General features: G+C 41.3%; 1 protein-coding gene across 12 annotated transcripts in view; it reads right to left on the bottom strand.

The window, feature by feature from the left end:
• The window catches only part of MTUS2 (microtubule associated scaffold protein 2), a 559486-nt gene that overhangs the window by 137864 nt on the left and 398721 nt on the right, over positions 1-22901 (bottom strand). For all 12 annotated transcript variants that reach the window (XM_070240202.1, XM_070240203.1, XM_070240201.1 and 9 more), the window contains one exon: positions 8675-8773. In XM_070240202.1, coding sequence (XP_070096303.1) covers positions 8675-8773 — 99 coding nt within the window. The remainder of the gene's footprint in view (positions 1-8674; positions 8774-22901) is intronic.

Below are 22901 nucleotides of genomic sequence, written 5' to 3'. Positions count from 1 at the left end.
GCGAGTCACCCAGGCGGAGGCTGCTGTCTTCCCCGAGTTGAGAAAATGGAGCTGGGGGCTCAGGGAGGTCAGAGGTTACAAGGCAGAGCGGCAGAGAGGAGAGAGTTCCACAGAGAAAGAACTTAGGAGATGTGCAGAGGGTCCCATCGAGTTTTTAGCCAAGTTCTGATCAGTGCCCGCCTGTGAGGAGAGTATCCGACGCCAGGGAAAGAATTCCACAAAGGACTAGAGGGAACAAGCCCCAGAGCTCCCAGAGGCCAGAAACAGTCCCTGTTCCCCTGAGCCAGGTGGAAAACCTCATCACTCACAGGGCATCAAGGAGAGCACTCAGAAGGGTGTCGCCTCGGTAGTGTGGCAAAACTACCCCCAGATTAATTGCTAATTCGGACCGGCCTAACGAGGCTGAAAAGCAAGACCCAAAATGATCAAACTCCTTCCAAGTAGCACAGTTCTATTCAACAGCAAAGCTCAGGAATATTTACAGGAATAAAAAATATCCAGGACCCTACAAGGAAAAATTTACAATGTCTGGCATCTAAAAACACTCTCAGGCATGCACATAAGCAGGATATACAACCCATAATGAGGAGAAAGTGCAGTCAACTGAAGCCCACCAAGAAATGACACAGATGATTAACAGATATTATAATAATGTCCCATATGTTCAAGAAGCTAGAGGAATGATCGAATATGTCAAGCAGAAACAAAGAAGATTTAAAAAAAGACCTGAATAAAAATTTTAGAGATTGAAAACTCAAATGTCTGAGATAAAAAATACACTGGATGATGGGGGCTGGCCCCGTGGCCGAGTGGTTAAGTTTGCGCGCTCCGCTGCAGGCGGCCCAGTGTTTCGTTGGTTCGAATCCTGGGCGCGGACATGGCACTGCTCATCAAACCACGCTGAGGCAGCATCCCACATGCCACAACTAGAAGGACCCACAACGAAGAATATACAACTATGTACTGGGGAAGAAAAAGGAAAAAAATAAAACCTTTAAAAAAAAATACACTGGATGAGACTAAGAGTAGATGAGATACCACATAAGAAAAGATTAATGACATGAATTTTTATAGTAGCATTATTCATAGAAGCCAAAAATTGGAAACAGCCCAATTGCCCATTGGGTGAATGGATAAACAAAGTGTGATATACCCATGTAACATTATTGAGCTGAAAACAGGAATGGAATACTGAGTCATGCTTTGACATGGATGAAACTTGAAAATATTATAAGTGAAAGAAATCAACACAAAAGGCCACACATTATATGATTTCATTTATGTGAAAAGGTCCATAAAACAGAAAGTAGACTAGTGGTCGTCAGTTGCTGGGGGAAGCAGGGAATGGTGAGTAACTACTAATGGGTATGGTGTCTTCTGGGGTTGATGAAAATGTTCTGGAATTAGTGGTGACAATTGCACAACCTTGTGAATATACTAAAAATCACTGAATTGTACACTTTAAAAGGGTGAATTTTATGGTATATGAATCATAGCTTAACTAATAAAAACACAATAAGGATGTTTTGATGGGCCCATTTGGACATGGGGACATTTTGCTGCCATTTTATCAAAATGCCAGTATCAAGACAGCTGCATCCCGTGTCCCTTCAAAATGTAGTGTCTGCTATCAAGAAGCTTAGAGTCATGGAAGAGCAATAGCTCTGACATGTTGATGCTTAAATATGTTATCACTAATCTTCACCATAAGCCTGCAGCACAGATAGAATTCCCATTTTACAGAAGAGAAAACTGAGGCTCAAAGAAGTTATGTCATTTGACCATGATTATACATCACGTGAGCCACTGAGCCAGGATTTGAATCCAGTTCAGTCTCTGCTTTTGGGCCAAGCAACCTGGCAACATTTAGAAAGTGCAAGAGAAGAGTCTTTAGTGAAGGCAACTAAGTACAAGCATTTGTAGATGCAAGCAGAGAACTGGCAGAGAGGGGTGTCACAGAGTTGAAGGAAGGAAAGTTTCAGGAGGAAGGGAGTGAGCAATACTGTCAAATGCCGAGAGAGAAGACAAGGAACAGGACATGCCTATTTAGACTTAATATCCAAGAGGTCACTTGTGGCCTTTGCAGGAGCAGTGGAACAGTGGGAGTGGCAGCTCGATGGCTATGAGGGGAGGAGTCATTTGTAAGCAAAGGCACAGAGATGGGGAACATAGACTACTTTTTCCCAAGGCTGGCTACAGATGGGAGAGAAACACATCAGAATTATGTGGGTCGGGGCATTTTGTTGCTCTGGCTAGTTTTGTTTTGGGGATGGGATTGGCGACAGAAAATACAGTCCCTGTCCTCAACGAATTTACAGACCAGTCTGGGAGGGAAGTACACCTCAAATTCACCACCCAAAAAGTCACCCGTGGGCCAGATGACGTTTGACGGCTCAAAGGCCTGATACAGGCACCACTGTTCCAGTTGATCTTCTCTGATATTCAGTAATCTGAAGAAAGGAGAGTCACCCTCAGAAAGGGATGAAGGAAGCAAGGAAGGGAGTCTAGAAACAGGAACACTGTGGCCCCTAGATCTCTCCACTGTGGTTATGTAGCATTTCCAGGTTTCCCCTCACCAGGGCTAGCTTGAAATTCACCTGTGGTAAGCTGGGCTCCAATGTTTCTGCCTCCTCATATACACAGCCTACTGCTGTGAACTGAACGTTTGTGTTCCCCACAAATCACCTGTGGGAGGTGATTAGGTCATGAGGGTGTAGCCCTCATGAATGGGATTAATGCTTTTATAAGAAGAGACACAAGAGAGAGGATCCCTCTTTCCCTATGTGAACATAGAGCAAGAAGCCATCCATCTGCAAACTAGGAAGAGAGTCCTCACCCGGAACCAAATCAGCTGGCACTTTGACCTCAGACTTCCCAGCTTCCAGAACTGTGAGAAATAAATGAGTGTTGCTTAAGCCACCCAGTATGATATTTGTTCTAGCAGCCAGAACTGACTAAGACACCTGCATAATGCCCTGGAGGGTGAGTGGAATCTGTGCATATGATGAGACACTACTCTCATGGTGACGTTACATTACATACCAAGACAGAAATTATCCTTGGGGAGCCTGACCTAACCAGGTGAGCCCGTTAAAAGCAGACTTTTCTCCAGTAGAAAACTGGAGAGTAGGAAGTCAGAGATTTGAGGCTTGAGAAGGATTCAACACATCATTACCACTTTGAAGATGGAGGTGGCCACATGGTAAGAAATGGGGGTGGCCCTAGGAGCTGAAGGTGGTCCCTGAATGATAACCAATAAGGAAAGAGAGACCTCAGTCCTACAACTACAATGACCTTGTTCCCCCAACAACCTGAATGCACTTGAAAGTGTTTTTTTTTTTCTCCAGAGCCTCCAGTCAAAAACTCAGCCCAGCCAACACCATGATTTCAGCCTTGCAGTTGTCTAACCAGAGAACCCAATTAAGACGCACGTGGACATCTGACCTATGGGACTGGGACCTGTAGAACTAATAAATGAGTGTTATTTAAAAAAGAAAGAGAGAAAAGAAAAGGGAAAAGAAAAACTAGCAAACATATAGGAAGAAAAACTATCCAAAACGAAACACAGAGAAAAGACTCGAAGAAACGAACAGAACATCAGTCTGGACAGGAGCTGGGGGGCAACATCAAGTGGCCTGATGTATGTATAATTGGACTCCCTGAAGAGGATGGGTCAGGACTGAAAATTTTTGAAGAAGTAATGAGCAAAATTTTTTCAAATTTGATGAAAACCATATACCCACAGATCCAAGAATCTCAAGCATAAAAGATATGAAGAAAATGCCATCAAGTTAAAGTGCAATCAATTGCTCAAAACCAGTGATAAAGAGAAGACCTTTAAAGCAGCCAGGGAAGAAAAAGACTTATTTTGTACAGAGAAATAAAGATAAGGAAAACAGGCGATTTTTCATTGGAAATCATTCAAACCAGAAGACAGTGGAACAACATCTGTAAACACTTAAAGGAAAGAAACCCAACTTGAATTCTGAACAAAGTAAAAGAGTCCATCAAAAATGAAGGTAAATAAAAACTGAAAGATTTCTTTACCAGAAAACCTGCACTACTAAGAATGTTACAGGAAATCCTTTAAGCAAAAGAAAAATGATAGCAGATGGAAATCTGGATCTACATAAAGGAATGAAGAGCACTAGAAATGACAACTAAGCGAGTAAATCTAAAAGACTTTTTCTTTATTTAAATCTTTTTTTAAAAAGACCCTGAGTGTTGATAATCAGCAATCACAAGTTAGTGTGGGTTTATAATACACATAGGAGGAAAATGTTTAATAAGAGCAGCACAAACACAGGAGGAGAGAGATGGAAGCACAGTGTTGTCAGGCTCTTACAGTGTATGTGAAGTCACAGAATATCACTTGAAGCTGAATGTGAAAAGTTAAAGATGTGGACTGTGAACCCTAAAGGAACCTCTAAAATCACACAAGAAGATACAGATAGCTAATACATCGACAAAGGACACAAATGGAACCATAAAAAAATACACAATTAATGCAAAAGAAGGCAGTAAAACAGGAGAAAAAAGAAAAAAGAACATATGGGATGAGTAGAAAATAACAGCAAGATGGTAGATTCAATCCTACTTAAATCAATAACATCAAATGGACAAAAAAGGTAGAGATTTCAGATGAATAAAACTGCAACAGCCAGTTATATCCTGCTTGTAAGAAACCAACTTAAATATAAGAGACAAATAGATGAAATGAAGAATTATGGAAAGAGGTATACTATGCCAAAACTAATAGAAAGCTGGAGTGGCACTATTAACATCAAATAAAGTAGATTTCAGGGAAAAAAAATTACCATGGATAAAGACAGTCATTTCATAATGATAAAGTGGGCAGTTCAACAAAATGATAAACAATCTTAAATGTTTATGTACCTAATAGCAGAACTTCAAAATACATAAAGCGAAGAATGATAGAAATGAAAGGAGAAATAGACAAGTCCACAGTTGTACTTTGAGATTTCAACAGCCTCCCCTCAATTACTGACAGAATATGTAGAGAGAAAATAAGTAAGGAGACAGAATACTTAACAATGCTATCATCCAACTTGATCTATGACCCTTGTAGAATGCTCCACAGAGGAACAGCAGAATAGACATTCTTTTTAAGTACATATGAAACATTTACCAAGACAGACCTTGTTGTGGGTCATAAAACAAGTCTCAATAAATTTAAAAGGATTCAAGTCATCCAAAGTAGGTTCTCCAACCACAATGGAGTTAAATTAAAAATAAAATAAGAAAGATCTCTGAAAAGTCCCAAATATTTGCAAACTAAACAACCCACCTCTAAAAAACCATGGGTAAAAGAGGAAATCAAACGGCCAGCCTTGGTGGCCTAGTGGTTAAGTTCAGCACGCTCTGCTTCGGCAGCCCAGGTTCGGATCCCAGGCACAGACCTACACCGCTCTGTCAGTGGCTGTGCTGTGCTGGCAGCCCACATAGTGAAAAAATAGAGGAAGATTGGCATGGATGTTAGCTCAGGGCAAATGTTCCTCAGCAAAACAAAAAAAAGAAGAAATCAAAAAGAAAAATTTGAAAATATTTTGAACTCAAAATATCAAATATATCAAAATTTGTGGATTATAGCTAAAATAGTATATAGAGGGAAATTTATTGTACTAAACACATACATTAGAAAAGAAGAAAGACTTAAAACTAATGACATCAGCTAATTAAACCCAGTGTAAGCAGAAGAAAAGAAATAATGATCAGAGTAGAAATAAGTTGTATATCCTTCTGCAAAAAAAGAAATTCAAGCCTTACCTCACACTATATACAAAAATTAACTCAAACAGATCATAGATTTAAATATAAAACCCTAGCTCTAAATCTCTGAGAAGACAATGTAGGAGAAAATCTTTATGACTCGGGTTACGCAAAGAACTTTAGATAACACCAAAGAAAAAAACTGTGAACTGGATTTTATGAAAATTAAGAACATCTACTCTTCATAAGACATTGTTAGGAGAATGCAAAACAAGCCACCGATTGTGGGGGAAAAAACTGCAAATCACATAGCTGAAAAAAAATTGTATCCAGAATATACAGACTCTCAAAATTCAATAAGAAAAAGAAAACAAGTAAAAATGCTAAAGTATTTGAATAGCTATTTTATCAAAGAATACATGCAGATGTTAAATGAACACAAAAAGATGCTCAACATCTTAACATCATTAGTTATTGGGGAAATGCAAATTAAAACCATGAGATACCAGTATGTACCTACTATAACATCTATAATTAAAAAGACTGACCATACCAAGTGTTGGCAAGGATGTGGAGGAGCTGGATCTCTCAGACACTACTGCTGGGAACATAAAATGGTACAATCACTTTGGAAAACCTTCTAACATTTTTAAAAAGTTGAACACATAACTACCATGACTCAGGTGTTCCACTCCTAGATATTTTCTAAGAGAAATGAAAGCAGATATCCATACCAAGACTTGTACAAATGTACATACCAGCTTTACTCACAATAGCCAAATCCTCAGGGAAAAAAACAAACCCAGAAGGGCATGAATAGGTAAACAGGTAAACTGTAGTATCCACACAGTGGAATTCCATTTCTCAGTAAAAAGGAATGGACTGGATCTTGAACAAATCATGCTGCGTAAGAGAAGACAGTAGAGTAGACATTACACAGTTCCATTTATATAAAACTTTAGAAAATGCAAACTAATCTATAGTGACAGAGTGGGGACTGTGATGGGGGTACAGAGGGGCAGGTGGGAGGATGACCAAGGGCCACCTGGAGACTCTGGGGATGACGGATATGTTTGCTATCTTGATTGTGGTGATGGTGTCACATGCATATGCACGTGTAAAAACTTATCAAATTGTACACTTGAAATATGTGTAGTTAATTATACCACAAGAGAGATGTTTCTAAACTATAGCACTGCCAATTTTCTTCTGTTTAGGATTTTCTCAGTATAAATATCTCCATCCTATTACTTTCAACTTTTTAGTATTCTTATATTTTAGGTGGTTACTTTGTAAACAGTCTAAAGCTAGATTTTATGGCATAAATATGTACTTAATAAATACTTTTTGACTGTTCAATAAATTAACCCAGTCTGGTAATGAAAAACTTTAATTTAGTCTAGAAAATCATGTACATTCATTATGACATATCTGAGCTCATTTCTAATCTCTTCTTCTTTTACTTTCTCCCATCTCCCTCCCTCCCTTCCTTCCTTCTTTCTCTTCTTTTCCTCTGTTTTTCTTTTTATTTTCTCCCTTTTATGCCTTTGCTTGCATTGATTGAAATTTTCTTTATCCTCACTCCAACTTATTCCTCTCTACTGATTCAGAATTATATACTCTCTTTTATTGATTATCCTAGAAATTTAACACATGTATTTTAAGTTAACCAAGTCTAAAATCTGTTTACCCAGTTCCCCTAGAATATAAAGACCTAACTCATGGTGGCTTATTTCCTTGTGTACATAATAATTTCACTGGATTCTGCTAAGTGGACGCAGACACGACAGCATTTTAAATTGAATTTTCAGACCGCAGTGGTAGCATGGATTCCGGCTTTCAAACGCAGGCAGGGCAGGTTTGGGTGAGGAGCTCCTAAGGAAGGGCTTCTTTTCCTTCCCCAGCTTCTCTCAGAGCCAACGCCGCAGCAGGCCGGGCGGCCCCAGCAGGGTCAGTTTTCTTTTCTTCCTCGTCCATCCATTGAAGGTGTTGCCTTTCAGAAACTCCAGGTTTACGCAGCGCCCTCCAATCTGATCTCCCACCCTATTTAGACACCAAGTTTCGTCTCCTGACCCTCATCTGTGTGGCTCTGGCTTATTTCCTGTACATTTTAAATTAACCAGGAACGTTAATAAGTCCTCTGCTCTCCATGCTTTCTGGTTAATAGAGTGGTGACTAAGAATGCAGTTTTGGGATTCACAGTGCCTCTACTACGTATTTCCTGCAGTTCTAGGCAAATTAATGAAAATCTGTGTACCTCAGTTTCCTCACACGTAAGGGCAGGGGCAATAACAGGACCTGTCATGAAGTTGTCGTGGGCATTAAAATAAATTAATACATTTGAAGACCTTAGGGTACACCTAGCATACAGTAAGAATGCAAACATTAGCTGCTATGATTGTTACTATTTTTGTGCTTAAAGAAAATGTTCTGAGGTTATATTGTATTCTATTCTACAAAGGGCTTAATGCCTTACAACGGGAATTTCCATAATAAGTAATTTTCAACTTCCAAGTGACATTATGTAGCTTATTCACATCTGAATGTAAATAAATGGTTTCCTCATTGACAAAATAACAAGTACTTGATATCCATTGTTTCTCTGTTTTTCTTCCTTTTAGAAAACATTCTCTCCCGAGGTTAGATCTTCAAAGTCTGTTTTTCAATTATAAATTATTTCTACATGATGTTGGCATAGCAAATACTCCTACACAGAGAAGATCCTACCACTTAAACAAAGCATGGTAACATTTTGCTTTTTAAGATACAACGATGCCAACAGCTGGTTCATTTCGTCTAGAGTCAGAATATACATGTATGTCAAGTCCTGGAACAATCACGCACACCACATGGGCTGGCATGGCTCCATTAATAACATCTGAACAAAATAAATTCCAAGTGCAAGTCTCCTCCCCAGATAACACCGCCCATATTTCTTAAATACCTGGTGAATGAAGCTTGGTGGCTGAAGCTGTTGTTCTCTTAGGAGATGAAACAGCAGGTTTATTAGCATCTTGATCTTTTTGTGCTTCTTTCTTTGTTCCTGTATACGGTTTAAAAAGAGAAAAAGCAAGAAGGAGAGCTAGTTACAATTGAAGCAGTAACACAAGTTGTTTGAGGGAAGGGAAGCTTAACAAAAGGCAAACAGAACAAAATAATATTTGGATGATTTGTTGCTATGGTCACCACCCCCTGTGCTTCAAGGAGGATACACTTGCTTATAGCAAAGGGGATATAGCTGTAGTGGTCAGGAGAATAAGCACCCTGTTGTCTCTGATTTGATGAAAAACACCCATCTCTGGAGATCACTGCATCCCAATGACCCTGACAAACTATCTGGGAATTAAAATTGTACCGTCCTTAGCCACCAACTTGGTCTGCCTGTCTCTTTCCGCTGAAACAAATTTTCAAAAGACAGAGAAGGAAGCTGTAGCTGAACATAACTGCTCATGACTTCAGCATCATCGAGAGCCGAGCCACAGGGGACATGGTCTGCCTCTAATTAATTTCCAGGCAGCTGGTCCACGGAAGTGACCTAGAGGGCTTTTTAGCTCTCTCGGCTGCAGCTGAGCCTTCCTGGAACCTGCTGCCAGAGCCAGTCCCAGCAGAACGGGATACCCGAGCGTAGGCCATATCTAAGAACAGTGAGTAGGCACTCCTCAAATTATGCCCGGGGGCACTCAGGGCACAATGCCGTTTCTCCCTTGCGTGCTGGGCACGGACCTGCACCTTCACATCACCTTTGTCTCAAAGTCAAAGAACAATGGATGGAGGATTAGAAGAACAACAGACCTGGACGTCCCTAGACCTGCCTCCACTTCAACACGGTTTATTATGTCGTTTCCAAAACAAATCTTGGGGCTGGATCCTTAGATGCAGGACACGAACATCCCACTTCCCCAAGCCCTGCAACCTCTCTCCTCTTCCAGAGGGAACCACCGCTAGCGATTTGGCGTCTACTCTTCCAGACCTTTTTCGAGGTATTTATAAATACATCCACACATATTCAAATATAGCTGTTAATTAACAAATCACATACTGCAATCTCTTTTTACCTACCTACGTTTTTAAAGATCTTTTTCACATCAGTGTATTTTTATTTTTAAAATGTCACATTGTATTAACGGGCAAGATGCACCATAATTCATTTACCCATTCTCCTGTTGATCAACATTTAGATTGTTTGCAAGTTTTAGCTACTCAAATAGCTAAATGTGCTATAATAAACATTCTTCTACTTGTTTTGTTGTACACATGTACCACTATCTTTACAGGACAAATACACAGAAGTGCTAAGAGTCTGCTCGTTTGAAATATTGCTAAACACAGTCCAACTGTCCTCCAACAGGAGCTAACAATTCACCCTCCCAACCAATAGTGTGTGAGGGCAATTCTTTCTACATGCCCCATGCCCTACTAACATTGAAGTAAGTCTCAACCATTTAAATTTTTGCCAGACACAGAGAAGTGTTTCATATTAGTTATGTAAAGATTTCTTGGTTTGAAAACTGCCTAATTAAACCCTTTGCCCATTTTTCTTATGGAGGTGTAAGAACTCTTCATTTATTCTAGATATTAATCCTTTGCCTGCTACATACATTATATTTTCCAGCCTTTTATTTTGTGTGTGTGTGTGTGTGTGTGTGTGAAGAAGATTGTGGCTGAGGTAAGATCTGTGCCAACCTTCCTCTCTTTATGTGGGATGCTGCCACAGCATGGTTTGACAAGCAGTAGCTAGGTCCAGGCCTGGGGTCTGAACCTGCGAACCTTGGGCTGCCAAAGTGGAGTGTGTGAACTTAACCATTACACCACAGGGCTGGCCCCCTCACCTTTTACCTTTTAAAGCTTATGGTATCTTCCATTGTATTGTAGTTTTAACTTTTAATATGCTCAAATATGTCAATTTTTCCCTTTACAGCTTTAAAAGAACTATCATGGACTATTTATACATACGTGTACATGCAAGTACATGTGTGTGGGTGTATATATTATTGGGGGGGAGAGATCATTTCAGGGGTTTGGAAAGGGAGGCAGGTCTTCGGATCCAGCCTCCTTCTCTTTTGCTCTTCTTCTCCGGCTGACTGAGCTACTAGTGCCCCTGTGCCCTTGGACCTGCCTGGCCCCCTCTCCATCCTTGTCCACCTGCCTTCTGCTCTTCCACTTACACACCTGTCCTCACCTCCTCTGTTTTACTGCCTTTGGACAAACTGTTTTAGTCTTGTTGATTTATCTCTTCTAAGGCCTGAATTCCCTTTTGTATTTTCCTCCCCTACTTTGTTCTTCCTCTTCTCAAAATGCTTCACGGCAGTTAGTTAACCTACCCAAGTCTCTCACATCTCAGTCATTGGCACCAATATTCACTCACTGCTCAGGCCCAAAACACTAGGAGTGACTGTGATTCGTTTCTTTGCTCCCTGTCCCCATTCAGCCCAACAGCAAAGCTTGAGAACACCTCCCGGGTCTGACCACTTCCCTCCCCTCTACTGCCTCTGCAGAGCCCATGCCACCCACACCCCTTCCGCCTCCTTCTACAGCCTGCTGTCAGGTCTGCTGCTCCCACTCCTGACCCTCTACAGCTTATTCTCCACAGCAGCAGATGAATTACTTAAAATCTAAGTTAGAGTGAGTCATTCCTATCCCAAAACCCTTCAGTCACCTCCAAGACACTCAGAGTGAAATGCAAACTCCTTACCACACCTACAAGGCCCTACACACCAGTAGTATGCAATAGAAATATAATACAAGCCACTTACGTAATTTTAAACTTTGCAGTAATAACATTTCAAAAGTAAACAGTACAGTGAAATTAATTGTAATAATGTATTTTATTTAACCCAAGATATTCACTGTCACTTCAACATCTGGCATTGGCCAGATTTTCAGTGCTCAGTAACTCAGTGGCCGCCATATTGAACAGCACAGCTCCAGATGACCTGGTGCCCTGGCTACTGCACAGTACATGGTGAAGGTTAATTTTATGTGCCGGCTTGACTGCCATGGGGTGCTCAGACATTTGGTCAAACATTATTCTGGGTATATCTGTATTCTGGGTGTTTCTAGATGAGATCAACATTTGAATTGGTAGACTGAGTAAAGCAGACTGCCCTCCCCAACGTGAGTGGGCCTCATATAATCTGTTGAAGTCCTGAGTAGAACAAAAGGCCAGGCAAGAAGAAACTCGGCCTGCCTGACTGGTTGAGCTGGGACATTAGTCTTCTCCTGCCCTCGGACTGGAACTTATACCACTGGCTGTCCTGGGTCTTCAGCTTACTGACTAGAGATCTTGGAATTTCTCAGCCTCCATAATTATCTATATATTATGTATGTAATATTTACTTGTAATAAGCACATAACATAGAAATAAATTATACACATCTAAAGAATACCTATTGGTTCTGGTTCTCTGGAGAACCCTGACTAATACACACACTGACATCACTCTGCCCCCCACTCACACACTCCAGCCACACTGCCAGCCTTGCTGGTCCTTAAACGTACCATGCTTCTGGCCATTCTGGGCACTTTAGCTTGAGTTCCTTCTGCACAGAACACGCTTCCCCTAGACCTTAAGCTTGGTTCACTCATCCATTCATTCAGGTCTCTGCACAAACGATCTTGAGAAAGACCGTGCCTGATACTCTAGGTAAAACAGTCCTCCTGCCAGCTGCCCTGCTCCCCTGCATTTGCTTTATTCTTCTTCACGGCATTTATCACTACACAAAAATATATTATGCACTCACCTGCTCATTTATTGTTATTGTCTACCTTCCCCATTAGAACACAAACTTCAACCGAGGGCCACCCCCTTCCCTGCACAGTGCGCTCGTTCAGTCAATGCCCCTCCCGCCCTCTCCCTCCCCCAGGGCTCCTTTCAAGACAGCTCTTGTTCAGTGTTTCAGGGCTTATAGAAGGCAGGAGCTGCGGGGTCCTGAGAGCCCAACCACCACCCTACTTCACCGAAGCCACACCCGCTTCAGAGAAACCAATCTACGGCTAATCTCACTCTTCTATTCCCACTCCCCTGCTCAGATTTCAGGTTTCAATAAACATGGAAAGGCACTGAGACTCCCAGGAGCTGAGAGGGGAAACGTTAAAGGCCAAAAGTCTGCACTGAACACAATAGTTTAAAGGAAAACTAAGTATGAATATTTATTCAGAGTTTCAGTATTTTCCATCCAGCCTTCATGGAGTACAATTTCGCAGCTTCCATGAAAAATTTAAATATAGATAGGCTTGACCTGGCAATTCTGCTTCTACAAATCTCTCTTTGGAACACTTCCACAAGTGTGAAAAGATGTCTGTTCAAGGATACTTCATACATTATTCACAATAATAAAGAAGTGCAAATAACCAAAACGCACATCGGGGAATGGTTAAAAAAAATCATGGTATCTCCATACTACGTGGTATGATGCAGCCATTAAAAAGAATGAGGCAGCTCTATATTGTACTGGTATGGAAAGATGTCCATGATAGATAAAAAAGCTAGTTGAACAGTATGCATGGTATTATCCTATTTTTATGACACAAAATATCTGTATTATGTCTGTAAATACCTAAAAAGATCTGAAAGACAGGCATCAAATTTTTAATAACGGCTACTTCTGAGCAGAATGATTGAGGAAATTTTGGTTTTTTTTTTAAATATGCTTCTGCATTGTTTCCATTTTTTATGATGATCACCTACTACTTTTATAATAAGAAATAAACAATAAAGGAGAGAAACCAAAACCAAAATGAAAATAATTTCTCTGATCCATGAAAGGATAAGGAGAGAAATAAACCTAGTGCAACCAATTCTACAAGAATTACTTTGATCAAAAGTTTCACGATCCCTCCCCCTAGGAATGCACGGCTGCCTGGAAAATTCCTGTGTGGTTCTGGGAATTCTTGGTGGCACAGAAAATTACCACAATTAGTCAAGACTTTCAGTTCTTTTTGCCATTTTCTTGTGATCTAGACTCAGCCTAAGTGTTTTTTAAGTGTACCATAGCTTTCATTTAGCTCTATAAGATGGCTGACTATACAGAAATGCCAGTATGGTTCTGGTCTCATGGTTTTCCTACTGCCCCTCCGGCCAGTCTCTCTCAGTGTCCCTGGCTGCTGCCTCCTCCTTTCCCTACACCTGAGGAAAGCTGCCCCAGGATTCTGTCTTGGCCTTCTCCTGTCCACTCTCTGGATGAGCTTCTCTACTCAACATGCTTACACTGCTGAGTTGTATACACTGATGATGATAAAATCTGTTATTTCCAATCCAAATGGGCCCAGACATCTCTCCTGAGATCCAGACCTGTTTTTAGCTGCCAACTAGACATTACCACTTACTTACTAGATGACCAAATCATTATGCCCCAATGGATCTGTCTTCCCCTGAAATCTACTCCCCTTCTTATATTTACTGTCCTGGTCAGTTGCTCTCTTAGTCACTGAAACCAGAAGCCAGCAAGTCCTCTTCCTTATCCTCCCACATCCTATCAATCACTAAGTCTTTCTGAACCTGCCTCTTGAGTAGCTCCTGAATCTGGCCCTTTATCCATTCTCACTTTTTTACCTTAGCTCAGTCCTCATCATTTCTTGCTGGGACAACTAGAAAACTCTCCTACATGATTTCTCTTGCGTGTTACCTTCTTTATCTTTACCTGACTCACCCTCCTCACAACTACCAGATGACCCTTCTTAATCATTAACCAGATCACTTGATTTGACCTTTAAAAGCCTTTCCAATGCTTCCCATGGTCTTCTGCAGGGAGTCTCAGCTCTGTGCCTTGGGAGGAGCAACCTCCAGGATGTCACTTTCTCTGCCACTCGCCCCTGCTGTGACATGGCAGTTTCCATATGACGGTCCATGTCTTCGCCTGTGCTGGAGCGCTCGACCTCTCCCTCACCTGCTTGATCACCAGCAAATTCAGCTCATCTCTCTTCTCTGAAGACTTCCGTATTAGTTTCCTACTGCTGCTGGAACAAATTACCACAAACTTAGTGATTTAAAACAACGCAAATTTATCCTCTTCTAGTTCTGGGGACCAGAAGCATGAAATCAGTCTCACTGGGCTAACGTCAACGCGTCGGCAGGGCTGCTTCCTTCTGAGGTTCCAGGGGAGAATCCATTTCCTTGCCCTTTTCAGCTTCCAGTGTTCTTGGCTTTTGGCGCCTTCCTCCATCTTGAAAGCACATCACTCCAGTCTTTGCTTCCATCCTCACATCTCCTCCTCCCCTAACTCCTCCTGCTTTCCTCTTATAAGGACCTTTGTGATTACATTAGGATCATTGCCTCACCTCATGGTCCTTAACCTAATCACACCCGCAAAGTTCCTTTGGCCATGTACCTGTAACATTCTTAGGTTCCAGTGCTCAGGACAGGGACACATTTGGGGCCATTATCCAACCTATCACACCTTTGCTGTCTAACTGAATAGATGAAGAAACTCTTTCTACTTTTCAAAAAGACACTAATTGTTTGGCCTATATTAGTCCCCTGAGTCCCTGACACTTATTTATGAAGCTTTCCCTAATTTCCTCAACTCCTCTTGAATCGCAGGCTTTCCTTAGACCCCAGTTGGCTCTCCCTGTTTTCTTTTCCCCAGTGCAGACTATATGTCTCTAGTGGACATCTCTTGTTTGGCCTGGCCACCTTTTTTTGTTTTTAATTTTTTATTTAGGTATGCTTTTTAGTGAGGAGGATTGACCCTGAGCTAACATCCATTGCCAACATTCCTCTTTTTTTTCTCCCCAAAGCCCCAATACATAGTTGTATATTCTAGTTTTAAGTCCTTCTAGTTGTTCTGTGTGGGATGCCACCACAGGACGGCTTGATGAACAGCGTGTAAGTCCATGCCCAGGATCCAAACTAGCGAACCATGGGCCACTGAAGCAGAACGTGTGGACTTAACTGCTACACCACCAGGCTGGCCCCCCACCTTCTTTTAATAGCACCCATGCTGACCTTTGGGCAATCAACCCTTCTCTCCCCTTGGTTCATGTGGTTGGGTGGGGCTGACTCACCTGAATCTGGAGGCAGGCATGTGACCCAGGCCTCCCAATCAGAGCTCTGCATCACACTGGCATGACGGAGCATTTTGGCTTGAGAATGAAAACAAGATCTAAAATTGGGACGATGAGAGCCCTACCTTGAGAATTTTGCTGGAATTACTAAAAAAGAACCTTTTTTTTGATACATGCCTAAGCTGGTAGAATGTAAGCCTGAACTTCTGTGGACTATCTTTGTCCCCACTTGGGTAGAGCCTTTGTGAAGGAGAGGCGAACAGAAGGGAAAGCAGGGCCAGGAGAGAGAAAAACATTCATGATGACACTCTTTAAGTACCTGGGTATGGCTATACATTAGCATTATCTCCGGAACCTGTCAGTTACATGAGCCAAAATCCCTCTGACCTTTTGTTTTCTTTTTTGCCTAAGGCAGTTTGAATTACGTTTCTGCAGCTTGCAATGAAACAAGACCTCAATTATACAATGCTGGCCAGGGAAAATACCTCCTTGAGAAATATGTACACATGCTCATCTCTCATGGGGTTGTACGTTGGCCAGCTCTACTCCTTGTGGACCTCAGTGTACCCTATGTACACAGAGATGCAGAGCTATGTAAAAGAACATACATACACAAAATCCAGAGCCCTACCATTGGAGCCTTTGGGGTGGGAGGGAGAAGGAGGCAGGAGAGGGAAGAAATGCCAGCCTCACTCCAGTCTCAGAGCAGAAGTCCACAGAGTTTAATTTGAAACACTGTCACTGATAATATTCATCCAATTCCAGACAATTACTACAAATCCAAACGGTCCTAAAGTGTTTCATCGTAAAGGAAGCAGCAAGAAGCCTCCCAAAGGACGAGGTTGAGAGGTGCTGCCTGGCGATCATATGAAGTTCCTCAGAAAAGAAAGAAGAGTGTACCAGCTCAGTTTCTCACACGGACAAGGGCCTTCCACAGTGATACGAGTGACTCTGACAACCACTGAGAGAAAAGACCCATTTTGTGTTTTATTCCTGAACCAGACATTGTAAGAGACTAACAATCTGTTCATCACAGATGCTTAAGGCAGAGACCACCTGCACGGGAGCCATGAGAACACGACCAAAGTTGCCCAATCAAGAATGATGGGCTTGCGCTGTGGATGAGGCTGTCATCTTAAAAAGAAATATAATGACAAATGACAATGGCTAATTCAGGATCCTCACTGAGCACATTAAAAATGGAAAAGAATGAGATTTAAGTTAACGGTTAGAAGAATGCTATATACTTTTTTTCATAAAAAGAAATAAGGATGTCAAAAAAATCAAAGGGAATTTTTACAGGCTCTTAACCTCACACACAATAGGCTGCAAATTCCTGCAAGTAAATCTCAGTATAAGTAACGAAAGATAAGAAACAAAAAAGGATAAAGAAATATACACAGCAATAGACTTTATCCCCCACCCGTCTAACGTTCTTACTCCATACACCTGCAAAAGTGTAGGTAACGGGGCTGATTCTTGCCCAAGCCCTGCAGATCCACTCCCAGACAAGGAACATGAATAGCCATGAGGAAGATGAAGAGGAGCAAGAAGAAAAATGAAATGCAAACGTAGCAACAATGCAAGTAATTATTACCATGTTGATGGAACTGAAAGGAGGTGAATAGAAAAAATGAATGATGTAATCAGGAAGCAAGGATTCTGATGTCACCTATAAGACAAATAGAATGGGGGCACATTTCAAGGGAAGATTTAAGGGATTGAATAGAATGAAGAAAGGAAACATTACCTAGATAGGAATATATCAAATAAAAGAGGAATCTGGATGACTTAAAAGTGAGCAAGAGAGAGAGAGAGAGAGAGAGAGCACTCCAGGGGAGTTGCAGGGACAAGAAGAGAAGGAGATTGTTTTCAGCTGCTAATAGTAATTTAAAAAAATCAAAACCCGTATCTGACGTTGGTGGAGAGCTAAGCTAATGAGGGCAACAATCTGAATATCAGGTTATACTTGAGAAGAGGCTGGATTTGACCTATTTAAGGTTCATTCCATTTCAACAACTGTTCATTGCATGCATGAGGGTAGACATCGTAGTTATGAATATAAAAGAGAGTAAAGGAGGTCTCTGTCTCCAAACAGAGGCCTACAAAAACTAGACTTATAATACAGACCTAGTTATTCTCTTGGATAGGACCAAGGAATAATTTAATTCTGAAGACTGTTAAGAAAAGGTAATAACAGAAGAATGAAGAAGTGGATTTTGTTGGGACAAATATGTATGTGCAAAAGCTTTACAACCACCCCCTCCCAATATATTCTTATTCCTTCATTATTAAGCACCAATATGCATCAGCGCTGTTCCAGTGAAAGAGAGTGATGTGAGCTGCCATGGAGGTTATGTTTGCGTGGAATGTATCCATCATAAGCATTTATAAATGCAGTTTAAATCTACTTTGCAGTTGCTTCTATGTATATTTTCTCACTTTAACCCAGTCTAAACTCTCTTGGTATTATTAATGGTATTATTACTTTGAAAATGAAGAAATTGAAGTTACAGAGGTTGTAACATATTCGTGTTTACCAGTACGTGGCTGAGCCAAGATCTGAACCTGTGACTTCCTGCCCCCACTTAGCCGCATTTCAGGGCACCGCAATGGCCTCAGTCCATCCTGAGAAGTAACGAACCCTAGTGCCCACCTGTACTGAGACGCACAATGAATCCAGGTGAGTCTGACTCCATACCAGGGTTTAAAGGGAATGAGGATGGGACAGGGGTAGGAACACTCCGAGCGGACAGAGTGAGGGGAGAGGGCAGGGGCACATAGATGCTGAAGGTCTTCTATTTTTGGCTGTGATTTAGAGACCAAGGAAGGGCTCAAGCCACTTGTTTGCAAAAGCTGGAGGCCAGTGAAACCCTACATTCTTTCCGTCCCTGGCCCCAACCTTCCTCTCTCTGCCTCTGAGTTCACACTGGGTGGAACTCCTTACCCCTTTGGTAAGTAACCTCCTTCTCCCACTTGCGTCCTCAATCTCTCTCAGAGCAACCTTCTCAAATGGTTGCCACTTGTCCTTATCCTCCTCACCCAACCTCTCTCTGAGTCAAGAGGTCTCCTTCAAACTATCTAATACCCCACCAGAACTTGAGGCCCCCATGCTCTTGTAAAACCCCTTTTCCATTGAGGTTCCAAACTTCTGGCTGGCATCCTCTAACACTGTTCCCTGCTGTCACCTACAGCACAGTTACTGTCCCCAATTCACCCCCAGGTGCAGTCTTCCGTCTTTACCCCAGGTCCTGCCATCATCCTGGTAAATGTCAACGACCTCATGCATAACTCATCTGACACCCTAGCCTTTGAGTCCTTTGACATCTGCTACTACTGCGAGGTACCTTCAATCAGGACCCCTGGGCATCACCCTGGACCTTGTCATCACCTGGAACTTCACTTCTGAAATGTACATACTCCATTTTCTGAACATGACCGTCCTCCAGCCATCTCACTGCGTTATTGCCACTCCATCACTTCATTTCTCTAATCTAGACTATGAATCTCTTACCCCCATCTACCAGGCTCCTCCTGGCTTCACTCCTTTCTGATCCAATCTTATCAACTGATCCAAAGTCGACCCCAATGTCCTTCACTTCTCCTATCCTCTTGTCTACACTTTTGTTCTAATATCACAGAGACAGCAGAAACCATCACGGTCACAACTGTCTGCAGAACCCAATCCTAGTTTAATCCAGCTGTCACTCCATCTAGTGCAGCCTGAGCGCATGACACAGACGGGGCTACCAAATTTACAGTAGCCAGCTATAACTGCAGCCACAACTCAGTCCAGCAATTCTCCTATTTTTGCTTTTCACTTTTTGCATTCTTTTTTTTAAATCTTTTTTTAACCAAAAATCAAAGTTCTACACATGTATCTTTCTAAAAGATTATTCCGTAAGGCTTTTAACAAAAAAACAGCTGCATCTTGCCTCACCCTCTATATGCCCAATTCATACTCACCACTTTCAACTTTTTAAGCTGTTGTTCCTGGCATTTATCTCCATATATCTAAGTAACATGTTCATATTGATATTTACATTTTAGATATATTTTAATAGCTTCCTACTACAGAAAATGACAATTTTGCTCTCTATCGGCTCCCTTCCACACCACCTCCCTCAACACGTCAATACAGTTGAACCATAATTTGTGGTTAAGTCAAAATTCATTATTCATCTTGTTACAACTACATAAATATTATTCACAACTGAGCAATTGGCTTACTTACTTGTACGACTTTTTTTGTGTGTGAGGAAGATTTGCCCTGAGCTACATCCATTGCCAATCCTCCTCCTTCATTGCTTGAGGAAGATTGACCCTGAGCCAACATTTGGGCCAATCTTCCTCTACTTTGTACGTGGGATGCCGCCTCAGCATGGTTGGTGAATGGAGTAGGTCTGTGCCCAGGATCCAAACCCATGAACCCCGGGCCACCGAAGTGGAGCACATAGAACTTTAACCACTTGGCTGTGGGGCCGGCCCCCATACTTGTACAACTTTTTGTTTTTCCTGGCTTTAATTTCCCTAGTTTTTGTTTGCTTAGATTTCTATATCTATTCTGCTAATTCTCCCTGAAACTCTCTATCAGACCACAACTCTCCTGTCACGCTTATATAAAAGGTTTCATTTTATTTTCCTGGAGCCCTCAATCCTCCATTTTATCCTGAACTGGTAATTTCTAGGACTGTTGCATGACTGTCATCCTGAAATCTCCTTTCCTTATCATTCTGCAGAATTCTTTTGCCTCTTTCTTATGTTTTTTTCTGGAACCCTCATGTCTTCCTCTTTCTTGGTCTCCTTCTTTATTTTGGTAGAGCACATTTTTTTGTGTGTTTCCAGAAAAAGATGCACTGGAGGTAAATTACCTGACATCTTCCATGGCTGAAAAGTTCTTCATACAATTGATTGTTTGGCTTAATCCAGAATTCTAATGCGGCAAGCATTTCCCCCAGAATTGCGAAGGTGCTTCTCTTTTAGCTCCCAGTTTAATGCCATTCTAAATTTCAACCTTTTGTATGTGATCTGTTTGCTCTCTTGGGAAACTCTTGGTACCTTCTTCCTTCCCCAGCACTGTGAAATTTCATGATGTTCCCTGCTGGAAGTCTTTTTTCATTGATTATACTGGGCTCTTGGTAGGCTCTTTTAGTCTGCAAACTCTCATCCTACAGTTTTGGAAATTTTCTTGAAATGTTGCTTTAATAGTTTCCTCCCTTCTGATTTCCCTATTTTCTTTTTATGGGACTCCTACTATTTGCGCTCTAGATTTACATATATATATATATCCAAACTATATACAAATGTCTGTTTATGGCTATCTCCTTTGCACATGACACTCAATACACCCAAAATTGAACCCCTTGTTGCCTAACAAGACAGTTTCTGAATCTCAGTAAATGTGTCTTTTGCCCAAATCAGAAAAGTTGATCTCATCGTTGTCTCCTTCCTCTCTCTTTCTTCTTTACATGCAATAAGATGCCAAATCCTGTGACATATACACCTTACACCTTGCATCTCTCTTAAGTTTGGGCCACTTCTTTTTTTCCTAGTCACTGCAACTTCCTAATTCAGACCAGGGTCACTTCTCCTGTAGAACTCTGCAGCAGCCTCCCATATCCTCTTGTCTCCAGTTAACTCTGCTCCGACTCATCCTTCAGAACTCAATCTAGCGATCTCTGGATGCTGCTATTATGTACTGTGGCTACAACTTTATTACGCTACAGGTTGAATGCCCTTTACTTGTACATATTCCCCATTAGACAATACATTACCTGAGAATCACCCACTCAGGAAACATTTGTAAATGAATGAGTTGGTTACTATTACTAACTAATCATGTTCTTCCTCTGTGGAAAATGAAATTAACCTTGAGATTAGATGAATTCCTGACATTTTGAAACCTCTTCTTATTTCTTCTTATTTCTTCTCCTGTACTTCTCTCTCCCCACATAATACAGGCATGTCCTGAGTGAATAATGAGAAATCACTTTACACACTGTTACAAACAAAATGAGTAAAGCTCTGAATGTGATGGATTTGTGGGAAGAAAATAATCCAGTTCTCCTGGGGAATCAAGATACTGCATGATCTATTAGGTACCGAGAAAATGTGTATAAGCAAGTCGTGGTGGGAAAAATACTTCGTATTTTTGAAACTACACAAATAGGTATTTGGATTTTATGCATAGTGACAGGTTTAGTTAGGGAACCAAAATGAAAGAAATGGGCTGGATTATTTGTCTTATTCTGCCCAATAATTTACTTTCACATTAATTCAAGAACATAATAAAATTGTGCTTTCAGAGCTAACATTTTCCCCATAAAAATAAAAAAACCCTATCATGGTCTATTTAGTATTAACTAAGTGCCCTCATGTTAGTATCCTGTAGATTTACTCCAAAGGCTGCATCAGCCCTTTCTTCTTTTCTCAACTATTCATTCCTTGAAGGATCCTAAGCAGTCCTTTATTCATTCATTCACCATATATTTACTAGGTGGCTCCATTGTACTTGATACGGTATTAGCTGTTGGAGATTCCAAGGTGAAAAGACAAAATCCTTATCTCCAGAAACTCATTAATTAGTGGGAGATGTAAATAAGTAATGACAAGATGACATGGCAAGCCAGCCCCAAGGCTGCGATACAGATTTCTCTCTGGGAGCTCAGAGAAGCCAGGTAGGGCTTCACTGAAGAAGGTTATGTTTGAGCTGAGATGTGAAGCATGCAGAAGAATTGTCCAGAAGGAAAGGGAGGGAGGGGATCACGTGCAAAGGTACGAGGTGTAGAGAGACAGCACATTCAGGGAAAGCATGGGGTCGGGGGGGCGGGCAGTATGACACTGGAGGGTGTGCCTCTCGAGTCCAGCCTATGCTCTCTCTCACTCTCTATGATCTCTGACTTCACCAGACCAAGGCAAACAGTCCTACTCAGTTTCCCTCCAATATATCTGAATTCCCCTGAAAATCTAAATTAAGGCTAAATGAGACTAACGTTCAATTAAAGACTTATTGTAATATATATAAACTTTGCTTTCTTTTTTATAATTGGGAAACTGTAACTGAGGTTGCCAATGAATGGAAATGATGACTAACAAAAAAAAAGAAAGTAAACAGGAAGTTAAACAGGTTTTGACTGCTACTACTTATAGTTTAAATTATCTGGCTAAGA

This window comes from Equus caballus, chromosome 17 (genome assembly GCF_041296265.1).
Source record: "Equus caballus isolate H_3958 breed thoroughbred chromosome 17, TB-T2T, whole genome shotgun sequence".
Taxonomy (NCBI): domain Eukaryota; kingdom Metazoa; phylum Chordata; class Mammalia; order Perissodactyla; family Equidae; genus Equus; species Equus caballus.
Note: the sequence above shows the minus strand (reverse complement) of the source record. Positions and strands in the feature narration are given on the sequence as shown.